General features: G+C 53.5%; 1 protein-coding gene across 3 annotated transcripts in view; it reads right to left on the bottom strand.

Annotated features, from left to right (window-relative positions):
• The window catches only part of CACNA1A (calcium voltage-gated channel subunit alpha1 A), a 312,076-nt gene that overhangs the window by 25,102 nt on the left and 275,370 nt on the right, over positions 1–11,604 (bottom strand). For 2 of the 3 annotated variants that reach the window (XM_023188767.2, XM_023188768.1), the window contains 5 exons: positions 6,807–6,923; positions 6,408–6,473; positions 6,113–6,228; positions 3,365–3,515; positions 1,777–1,904 (listed from right to left, as the gene is read on the bottom strand). In XM_023188767.2, the coding sequence (XP_023044535.1) occupies positions 1,777–1,904; positions 3,365–3,515; positions 6,113–6,228; positions 6,408–6,473; positions 6,807–6,923 (578 nt within the window). Of the gene's footprint in view, positions 1–396; positions 494–1,776; positions 1,905–3,364; positions 3,516–6,112; positions 6,229–6,407; positions 6,474–6,806; positions 6,924–11,604 lie in introns of all 3 variants that reach the window. The other variant, XM_023188769.1, reaches the window with a different exon arrangement.

Genomic DNA, 11,604 nt, shown 5'->3' with positions numbered 1-11,604 from the left:
GAGGGGAGGAGGGCTAGGGGCTTTGAGAGGTGAGGGGTGGAGGGGGAGAGAGTGGAGGTGATGGTTGGGGGAGAAATGCAAAGTTACAATCCCCCAGGGGATGTGTCTGATTTGGGGTGCCGTGGAGACCCCAGGATGGGCAGCTTCAGCTAAGAGCAAGCAAAGATGGCTGAAGGCTGAAGGGAAGGAGGAAATATGTTCCATGCTTTATCGAGTCTACATGACTGCATTCTGTTGGCTAAGAGAGTTTTCTAGTTTAATGCAAAAGAGAGAGATGGCTCTGTTTTTTAGAGATATATAGATATAGATATATATATATATATGAAATATATATATTGAAGAACCCCAAGCCACACTCATTCCATGGATGCTAGCAGGTTTTAGTGGAAGTCAAACCTTGCAAGCAACCCTATGAGGACATTTCTTGCCTAAGCCGAGAGGGGGAGATATTACTCGCAATAAACTGTACATATCCTTATAATGAATCCGACCGCTGAAAGGAGAAGAAAGGGGGTTAGTGCAGGCAGTGGGTTCACACGGGCTCCCTGGGCACACAGCGAGGTCATGATGCCCGAGGCTGGGGTCTCCCTGGCTTGAAGGAGTGGGAGAGACTTGGGACAAGTGAAGGTCTCCAGTACATTCCCAGACACTGGGGAGACCCGGGGTGGAGGATTTCAGTCGGGGTGTGCCAGGAGTTCTGGACTGCAGGGCACCTCCCCCGGGGTTCTCTCTGCATCTGCCTTCTCCACAATCTACATGGGCTACAGGGGTGGGGGGGCTTGTGGAATAGAGGACTTGGGGACAGCATCCAACTGCTGTGACCTAAAATCAAAAGAAGAAGAGTTAGGAACCAGCCAAAGCCCAGCCCCAGACCCATGGCTCTCCACAGCCTCTCGGTCTCATGGAAGACTTGTTGGAGGCTATGGGAACAGCCAAGACCACCTCCTGCCCACCTTCCTCGTGGGGGCCTCCTCTCTGGTGCTGAAGCCAGAGGAAGACGGGGCTGAGGCTGCTGAGGGCCCCCCAGTAATGCTTCAGGCCCCAAGCCCAGGCTGAACTAAATCCTCAGTGGCTGGTGGGCTCCAGGTATTCGGATAAAGCCTGAGTGACCTTCAAGGCTTGGTGTTGGGTGAGCACTCAAAACACTGGCACAAGATGGAACCTATCCCCTGAAACCATTGCCCGTCAGTGGAGAGGGACCCCTCTGGTGTCTACCCAGTTGGGAGCACCTGCTCCCTCTGTGGCGACCAAGATTCAAGGGCCCCTGAGGCTCTGTGTCCTCCCCTGGCCTGTATGTCCTCTCACTCCAAGGTTCACAGGTCCCAGTGGGAGCTGAGTTCTGCTACTCTGATGTTGCTGCTAATCCTGTCCGCCAAGGGTAAGCCAGCCCTCCTCCCCATACTCTCAAGGGAACTGAGGCTGGGACGCTTTTGGTTTTCTCCCTGGAGCCTGGCTAATGCGTCCTCACCATCTGGAGACTTCAGTGAGAGACAGGAGAGACTCGTAGGAGGAGAGGGCTCTTCGGGACATCTCATGGTTGACGTCCTCCCTCATTTCCCAGAAAGTCCAGGGTCTGGGCAGGGTCGGCACCCTACACGTTTAATCTGGGGTATGCAAGGGCGATGATTCTTGCATCTTCTCTCCTGACTGAACCTGTGAGACTCTGCTAGGACCCCAGGAGCTCTGTGCTCCAGGGTCTGGGGCCTGACCTAGCCTGCGTTCCAGTTCCAGGGAGAGGCGAGTATTGTGGCTGGAGGATTCGGGATGAATTCTTACCAAGCTGCGGGGTCATACTCGGCCCAGACACGCACGTACTCATCCAGGTGGTGGGGACCCAGGATGGAGGAGTCTCGGGTGAGGTACTCGAAGTTGTCCATGATGACGGCGACAAAGAGATTCAGCATCTGTGAGGATCCCGGGGACCAAGAGAGAGTGGAGGCAGAGACCGAGGGAATGAAGGAGTGAGTGAGAAGGATACAGACAGACACACACACCCAAAGACATGTACACAGAGACCCAGATGGAGAGAGGGATAGAGAGAAGATGGGGAAAGGAAATGAGACAGACAGATATCGGGGGACAGAGAGGTGATGCTCACTCACACAAGGAGGTCCAGTGAGAGGGAGATCAAGTGGAGAGATGGGGGAGAGGAAGAGAGAGACACAGAGAGGTGAAGAGAGAGAGATACAAAGAGACAAAGACTGGCCGGGCGCAGTGGATCACACCTATAATCCCAGCACTTTGGGAGGCTGTGGTGGGCGGATCACTTAAGGTCAAGAGTTCGAGACCAGCCTGGCCAACATGGTGAAACCCTGTCTCTACTAAAAATACAAAAATTAGCTGGGTGTGGTGGCATGTGCACCTGTAATCCCAACTACTTGGGAGGTTGAAACTGAAGAATTGCTTGAACCTGGGAGGTGGAGGCTGCAGTGAGCTGAGATCTCGCCACTGCACTTCAGCCTGGGCAACAGAGCGAGACTCCATTTCAAAGAAAAAACAAAAACAAAAACAAAAAACAGAGACAAAGACCAAGAGTGAGGGAAAGAGACAGAGTCAGTGAGAAGGAGGGGAGGCTTCTGAAATGGGGACTAACACCAAGAGAACCACCCTGATCCCAACTCCTCCCACATCTGCCCCCAACAAGGCCAAAGTGAGATATTTCTTCCCCATCAATCTTTTTTTTTGAGACAGGATCTCATTCTGTTGCCCCGGCTGGAGTGCAGTGGTATGATCATGGCTCACTGCAGCCTCAACCTCTAGAGCTCAAGTGATCCTCCCACTTCAGCCTCCTGAGTAGCTGGGATTGCAGGTGTGCAGCACCACATGTGCAGCTAATTCAATTTTTTTTTTTTTTTTAAGAGATGGGTTTCACACCACGCTGCCCAGGCTGGTCTTGTACTCCTGGGCTCAAGTGACCCTCCCACCTCGGCCTCCCAAAGTGTTGGGATTACAGGCGTCAGCCACTACGCCCAGCTGAAATGTTTCAGTGGGTCTCAAATGGGGGAATTCTGTCCCCCACCCCCACTCCTACCTCCTGGGGCATGTGGCAATGTCCGGAGACATTTTTGGTTGTCACAACGGGAGGAAGGGGTGGCGTGTGTTGCTAGCATCGGGTCGGGAGGGGACAGGTATGCTGCTATACACCACAGTGCACGGCATGGCTCCACCCCAAAGAATCAGCCACCCCCAAATGTCAACAGTGTTGAGTGTGAGATGCTCAGGGTCACCTGATCCCAGGCTGGTTCAGAGAAGCCTTGGAGTGAAAGAGCCTTCCTCACAGCCACATTCTAGAGAAAGCCACTCCCGTGAAAGGAAGCCAGGCTTAGGGAGTCCAGCCGGCCCTTCACAGTGTCCACAGACTCACCAGAAATGAGCAGAGGAAGATGAAGGAAACGAAGTAAAAATAAGCGAATTCGTTGCCACACTCTCGAGACTGGATGCCAGAGTTCTTATCACACGGCTTCCCACTGAGGCAGGAAAGCATGATGTTGTGCCAAGCTTCCCCGGTGGCACTCCTGAGGACAGTGAGAAATCAGAGACTCGGGCACCCAGCCCTGACTGGGCACCAACGCCTCCCTGGGAGGTGGAGCACACACGTCAAGCACTTGGGCTCTGGAGCTGGCCAGGCAAGCCCCAGGTGGACCACCTCCTTTTACTGGGAGCTGAGAGATGCACCTTCTTGGCTGTGCATTGAAGTCCACAGGGAGCTTTGAAAAAACACCAATGCCCATGCCCCTTTCCAGCAGACTTGGATTCAATTGGTCTATGGTGGGATTTGAGGACACTGGTATGTTTTTTTATTTTCTTTTCCTTCTCTCTCCCTCTCCCCCTCTCCTCCCATCCACTGCCTGCCCCCGCTTTTTGACAGGGTCCTGCTCTGTTACCCAGGCTGGAGTGCAGCGGCACAATCACTGCTCACTGTAACCTCAACTTCCCAGGCTCAGGTGATCCTCCCCCTTCAGCCTCTTGAGTAGCTGGGACTACAGACACATGCCACCACTCCTGGCTAATTTTTAAACTTTTTTTTGTAGAGATGGGGTCTCACTGCGTTGCTCAGGCTGGTCACTGGTATGCTTTAAAAGCTCCCCTCTTGGCTGGGCATGGTGGCTCACACCTGTAATCCCAGCACTTTGGGAGGCCAAGGCGGGCGGATCACGAGGTCAGGAGATCGAGACCATCCTGGCTAACATGGTGAAACAAATACAAATTAAAAATACAAAAAATTTGCTGGGCTTGGTGGCGCTCGCCTGTAGTCTCAGCTACTTGGGAGGCTGAGGCAGGAGAATCGCTTGAACCCGGGAGGCAGAGGTTTCAGTGAGCTGAGATTGCGCCACTGTGCTCCAGCCTGGGTGACAAAGAAGGAGATTCCATCTCAAAAAAAAAAAAAAAGCTTCTCTCAGGCTGGGCGCAGTGGCTCATGCCTGTAATCCCAGCACTTTGGGAGGCTGGGGTGGGCGGATCACCTGAGGTCAGGAGTTCGAGAACGGCCTCGCCAACATGGTGAAACCTCGTCTCTACTAAAAATACAAAAATTAGCCAGGCGTGGTGATGGGAACCTATAATCTCAGCTACTCAGAAGGCTGAGGCAGGAGAGTCGCTTGAACCCAGGAGGCACAGGTTGCGCTGAGCTGAGATCACACCACTGCACTCTAGCCTGGGCAACAAGAGCTAAACTCTGTCTCAGAGAAAAACAAAAACAAAAAAAGCTCCCCTCCATCCAGGTGATAGTCACCTCATACTATATTCTCCCTGGATCACTCTGTTCTAGGTATGCTGGGCTCCTCACAGTCCTCAAACATGCCAGCCACACTCCTGCCTCAGGGCCTTCACACAAGCAGTCCCCTCGGCTTGGACTGCCCTTCCCCATATACCCACTGGCTCCCTCCCTTGCCAGTTTCTCTCAAATGTCACACTTGCAGAGAGGCATAACCTGCCGGCCCTCTATTCTTTATCTGTTGTTAGATTAAAAACATTATTATTATTAATATTAATATTTTTTACTGTGGCAAAATACACACAGCATGAAGTTTATCAACTTAACCATTTTGAAATGTACAATTCAGTGGCATTAAGTAAACTCACATTATCATGCAACTATCACCACTATAACTTTTTTTAAAAATTAAAAATATAGATTTTTGTTTTTAGAGACAGAGTCTTGCTCTGTTGCCCAGGTTGGAGTGCAGTGGAACAGTCATAGCTTACTGTAGCCTGGAACTCCTGGGCTCGAGCAATCCTCCCACCTCAGCCCCCCAAGTAGCTGGGACTACAGGTGTGTGCCACTATGCCCAGTTAATTAAAAAAAAATTTTTTTTGTAGATACGGGGTCTCACTATGTTGCTCAGGCTGGTCTCAAACTCCTGGGCTAAAGCGATCCTCCCACCTTGGCCTCTCAAAATGCTAGGATTGCAGGCATGAGTCACTGCACCCGGCCCTATTCCCCTTTATTCTTGAAATTTGTCTTTTTCCAGCATTCTCTATAATTTGTTTCCTGATTATTCATCTTCCCCATGGGGATGTTAGCGCCCAAAGTGCTTAAAATGTCTCTTTTCTCTATTTCCTGGTGCATTCTCGTTTTTCAGCAGTGCCTGGCATGCTGTAGGTGCTCAATAAACCTCCACTGAACAAACGAAGGAACTTTGTGTGCAGCCAAGATGACGAACCAAATAATCGAGCCTCATGGTCTGTAAGCCTATTTTCTCATGGTCGGATAGGGGTGCCAAGAATCCCTTCCTCACAGGGTAATCAGGAAGATTCAGAGATAATGCCTGGAAAATGACCTTCATGATTATGTCCCAGGGCCCTCCGCTTCTGCCCTGCTAGGATTCCTGGTCCCCCAAACGCCTACTTCCAGCCTCACGGGAAAAGAAGGATAAGAGCACATCCGGCCACCCCTACACCAGAAAAGGAGGGCACGCCCCCTACCGGAAGAGAAGGAGGAGGGCACGCCCCCTACCGGAAAAGAAGGGTGAGGGCATGCCCCTGCCAGAAGAGAAGGAGGAGGGCACGTCTTCCATTGGAAGAGGAGGGCACATCCCCTATGGGAACAGAAGGATGAAGGACCCACCCCACCCCACGGGAACATAATTATCAGAGCAGGCCCCCTTCTTACCGGAAGAGAAGCATGAGGGCCTGGAAGAAGGTCCGGAAGTTGTTGTGCTCAGTGATTTGGAACTCATCTTCATCACTGTCCTCGTCCTCCACGTCGATGCCGATGTTACCAAACACCTGCGGAATTGGAGGGTGACGACCAGGGGCTGCCATTCCTCCAGTGGCTTCTGGGAAACCCAGTTCAGCCTCCATGGCTGCTTCTGTGGACCAGGCTCCTCTGACCCACCCCTTTCTAAGGGTGGCTGCCCTCCATGGGCCTTGGGAGGCTCTGGGAACCTTAGGGGCATGGCGCTCACCTGCATCCCGATGATGGCATAGATGAAGAAGAGCATGGCGATCAGCAGACAGACATAAGGCAGGGCCTGGTGGGAAAAAAGGCAATGAAGAAGAGTGCTGGGGGTCCCTCAGCCACACTGTCTTCCTCCCTTGTCCCAGTGCTCTGCCCCACTGGGTTGGGTGGCCACATGCTGTGCCAGAGTCCTGCCAGGGCAGGTGGGCATCTCTGGAGGCTCTAGGATGAGGCCCTTACAACTCTGAAGACACACCAGGGGCAGGAAGTTAGACAAGAGCCCTGGAGATAACAGATTCTCTGCATGACTACATCACAGAGGCACTTCCAATCTGACTTCTACGTTCAGCCAGAGCAAGGGGGTCACCCCCGCAGCCCTGGGCCAGCAGTGGGGATGAGGACTCACCTTGAAGGACTGCACAAAAGTCCAGAGAAGAATGCGGATGGTGTAACCCTGACGGAGAAGTTTGATGAGCCGGGCAGCTCGGAAGAGGCGGAGAAAGCTCAGGTTGATGAAGTTATTCTGGGGAGATGGAGGAAAAGGGGTGACCATCCACCCACCTCAAAGGGCTCAGAGCTGTCACCACTCACAGAGGCCCCTACATGAAGCCAACCAACAGGAAAAAAGCAAGCCAGACCCCAAATAAGGAGGGAGAGAGAAAGCACTATTAATGCAATGATGCGGAGGAAAAACTCGAAAAAGGAATAATGTTGGGAGAGAGAGGGTGGGAGGGAGGAAAAGGCATCAACTCAAAAGCATAAGCCCTCCCTGCCAGCCCCACCCGCAACAGGGAAAAGGAACGAAAAAGGAAGGAGGAAAAAGGAACGGGGATGGGGAAGAAATAACAAAAGAACAAGAAAAAGAAAATATATCCAAATCATCCAATCAGGAAAAAAATCGAGATGGTTTTTGTTTCTCCCAACAACCAAATGCACTGAGACGAAAGGACACAAGCCGGTCAAGTTGCGGAATCTATCACACATGTACGATGCACAAACACCAGGGCGGGGGTGGGGGTGGAGGTCGCCAGCACGCTCAGGCCTGGTGGACATGTGCGGGTTCCGAGGGCATGTTACGCTCCAGGCCAGAAATGCATCTGTCACGGGACTCACCGGGCACCCTGCCCTGCCCTGCCCTGCCGAGCTGCCCACCCGCTCCTGCCCGCCCTGACCTCACCCCACGGCCAAGAGGAGCAGCGGCTCGAGCCAATTGGGAGAAGCGGAAGAGCATCTTTTCTTACCCCCTTGGCGAGCGGGAATGGGGAGGACGGGAGGGAGCTGGGACTGTTCGGCTGCAGGGTGAGTCCTCGCTGCCCGCTGAGTCGGAGAAGATGCATTTGGGGCCCTTTTCCCCCCTCTCAGGGATGGCTTCTCAGCTTCTGGGGCTGGGTGGAGTAGCACGGGACCAGGCCTGCAGGAAGCAGGAAGCACTCAGCTCCCATGGGTGGGTGAGCTCAGAAATCAGCCCGGGCCCACCAAGGGGCGGGTGCTGGGGGCTGGGAGGTGGGGCCATCCCTGCCCCCAGGACCTCCCTGGGTGGCCACTGCCTCTGCTCAAAAACCCCCTGTCTAGTCACTGCCTCTGCCTCCTCCCACCCAAGCTAGAAGAACCAGGGGGCCAGAGAGTTGGGGAGTCAGGGAGGAGACCAGCTGGAGATGGTGAACATGGACTGCCAGTGTTAAGTGGCCATCGTGGGGCTTCAAGGGACCTTGGGGGGGGGGGGGGTTGGAGTCTCAAAGTCACGAGTGGGTCAAATCTAGCTAGTAAAACTGTTTTGTTGGGCCTGAGCAGTGTTTTTTCATTTGTCCTTGTTTTTAATTAAAAATTATTGCCATTGTTTAAAAATCAAGAGATTTTGCCCACCAATCTGGCTTTCTGGCAACCCCAGGCCTGCTGCGATTGCTCCCTGAAAGCAGGCCACATGCTCTCCAGTTTTCTAAGGTCCGCAGGTTCTAGAAATGGCACTTGCTTTCCTGGTTGACTGGTGTCTGCTTGGCCCCCAGAGGCATTTGAGTTTGAGACCCCAGCCTCAGGCAGACATGGAAACCCTCCTTCGCTGGCCAGTACCCAGCAGGGTGAAGGCAGGAGGAGCAGAGGGTCTCTCCACACTAAGGGAAGGGGCTTAATGAGACTTGTTCTATGGGATTTGTAGGATTTGCTCCAGGCCACATAGCAAGATTTAACTTGGTCTAACCTTCACCCCCCAAATGGCACAGGGTGACCGTATAGTCACAGCCTCCCTCCTGGTTTCAGAAGTGTCCTAGTTTGGGTGACGAATTACATGGGCATCCTACTTGGTGGCTTCCAGAGGGCTTTCTGGCTGCCGGATCTGTGTCTTGTGCTAGCTTTGGCCTGGGAGCTGAGAGGCAAGGACTGGAGTTCAAGGAATTTCTGAGGCTGGCAAGAGGCCTCTGGGTTTGATGGCAATGTCTAGGATGCTCTCTGGGACACATCAGTGTGTCCTTAGGCCTCTAGGATGGAGAAGGGGGCGGGGGGATCCTACCCTGACCACACTGGACTCAACTGCTGTGAGAATGTCTCCAGTGCCTCGAACAAGACCCCAAACCCAGCCTGGCTAACAGAGTCACTCTCTGTGCCCTGCTGCCCTGACCCCCATCCCTGCCCGGCCACCCAGCTCCACCTGGGGCTGGGGCCGATGGCTCAGGTATCCCCAGCCCCCTCCCTTTCAACCCCAGAGTACAAGCCATCCCTTTCATGGGGTGGATCATAACATGTGGACTCGGCCAGGCATGCGAAGGCAGGCGGACCCTGGAAGCAGCCTCAGGAGCGGGGTTTGGGGGAGAGCAGGGGAAGCTTGCAACCATGCACAAAAGCCAGGGATCTGGCAGGGATATGCATGCAGAAAACATGCTCCCCTTCTTGGAGTCAAGTGGGGGAGGAGACACACGAGGGAGGTAGGGGTGGAGACGGGAAGGGTTTGGGGCAGTGGGGGAAGGGTACTAGTCTGCCCTCACCCACCCCCCACCTCTTCCTGCATCTGTACCAAGTCTTTCCACTGCCCCCAGAACTTCTGACAAGTTCCCTCTTCCTGCCTTCCACATTTCAATCCACAGCCTGGGAGGTGCAGCTTCCTCTCCTCAACACCTCCCCTGAACTTCCTGGCTAGAATATGATGGGGGTGGGACACAGCCCCTGGAAGGCATAAGGACGGCTCTTTTCTTTTCCAGTGCTATGCTCAGGTGTCCCTCAAGTGCTCAGAAGGATATGGAGACCACCCACCTAAGGGCTCCAGAAAAGTCCTACTACTACTTGTAGACCTCAGCTCCAAGCTGCAGCCCCCACAACACCTGCCTGTCTGACTTATTTCAGGCTGTCCTAAAGGCACCTCAAACTTGCTATGCCCACACCTATTCTCTTCCCCCAACCTGGCCCCTTCCTGGCACTTGCTCACCTCTATCGCCCAGTTTTTTTTTTCCCCCCTAAAGACATAGTCTCACTGTGTTGCCCAGGCTAGAGTGCAATGGTACGACCTCGGGTCACTGCAACCTCTGCCTCCCGGGTTTAAGTGATTCTCCTGCCTCAGCCTCCTGAGGAGCTGGGATTACAGGCACCTGCCACCATGCCTGGCTAATTTTTGTATTTTTTAGTAGAGATGGGGTTTCACCATGTTGGTCAGGTTGGTCTCGAACTCCTGAACTCAGGTGATCCTCCTGCCTCAGCCTCCCAAAGTGCTGGGATTAGAGGCTTGAGTCACAATGCCCAGCCTGTCTCCCAGTTTTAAGCCAGACCCGACTGCTCCCAGGCACCTCATCCCCTCAGTTCAGTTCTGATCTTTCCCTGGGTCCTGCAGAGATCCGTCTGAGAGGGACACCCTCCCGCTGTATTCTCTCCTCCACTGTCATCTCTTGCTGTGATTCCCAGTGCCCACCTCGAGCCCAGCCTCCTGTCAAGCTGTTCCCTGCCCTGCAACCAGGGTGAGCTTGTCTAGTCACATGACCAGTCACGCCTCCCCTGCTTCCTATCCTCCCAGGCCTTTCCTGGTGCTTAGGAGAAAGCCCAAATTCCACAATATAGCCCCACCCTCCCCAGCTCCAGGTCCTGTGCCCTGCTGTCTTGGTCGGCTATCTCCAGGCCAGCCTTTCTCTGCTGTCTTTGCATCAGCCACACTGCCTTGCTTGCAGATCCTGACCCCCCACAGGCTCCGTCCAGGCTGTCCTGGGCCTGGAATGCTCTGTGCATCTCTCTCTGCCTTGTTAATGCTGCTCATCCTTCAGCTCGCAGTGCAGGTGTAATTTTAAGTGGAGTCAAGGTGTTATTTGACTGATGCCTGCCTCCCCCACCTGACTGTATGTGGTGAGAGGGGACAGTAATGGTGTCTCCTTCTGCCCATAATTCCATCTGTGGCACCAAATAGGGGCTCATTAAATGTTTGGTGGGTGAGTGCATGTGTACTGCCAGCAGGAAAGGGATCCCAAGGCAAAGATGCCACTGGGGCGTTCCTCTAAGGGCCTCATTGGTGAGTAGGGAAGGGGCAGAGGCAGTTGAGATTTAACAGAACGAGGGGTGTGCAAGGGGCTGAGAAGTGTGGGAGGGAGAGGGATGTGTGCAGTATGTACTGGAGTGGGGGTACAGGGTGGGCACATGTAGCAGAGAGGGCCTGTGTGTGTGTGTGCATGCCTGCATAACTGTGTGTGGGAGACACAGAGACAGGGACGGTGAATGAGAATTAGAGGCCAGGTGCAGTGGCTCACAACTGTAATCCCAACACTTTGGGAGGCTGAGGCCGGTGGATCACTTGAGGTCAGGAGTTCGAGACCAGCCTGGCCAACATGGTGAAACCCTGACTCTACTAAAAATACAAAAAGTGGCCTGAGTGCCTGTAATCCTAGGTACTCAGGAGGTGAAGGCATGATAATCGCTTGAAACTGGGAGGCGGAGGTTGCAGTTAGCTGAGATTGTGCCACTGCATACCGGCCTGGGTGACAGAGCGAGACTCTGCCTAAAAAACAAAACAAAAAAAGGAGTGAGAGGGAGAGAAGTAGAGAATGAGCGAGAAAAAGAAGAGGTCATGACTACGTGCGGTGTCTGTACATGCAGTGACTGTGTGTGCATAGTGACTGTGTGTTCAGTGTGTGGTTCAGAGTGCATAGACTGTGCAATGTATGGATACATAGTGACTGTGTGTGCATAGACTGCGCAGTGACTGTGTGCGCAGTGACTGTGTGTGCATAGACTGCGCAGTG

Source organism: Piliocolobus tephrosceles, chromosome 21 (assembly GCF_002776525.5).
Source record: "Piliocolobus tephrosceles isolate RC106 chromosome 21, ASM277652v3, whole genome shotgun sequence".
Taxonomy (NCBI): domain Eukaryota; kingdom Metazoa; phylum Chordata; class Mammalia; order Primates; family Cercopithecidae; genus Piliocolobus; species Piliocolobus tephrosceles.
This window is presented reverse-complemented; position numbering and strand designations above follow the sequence as displayed.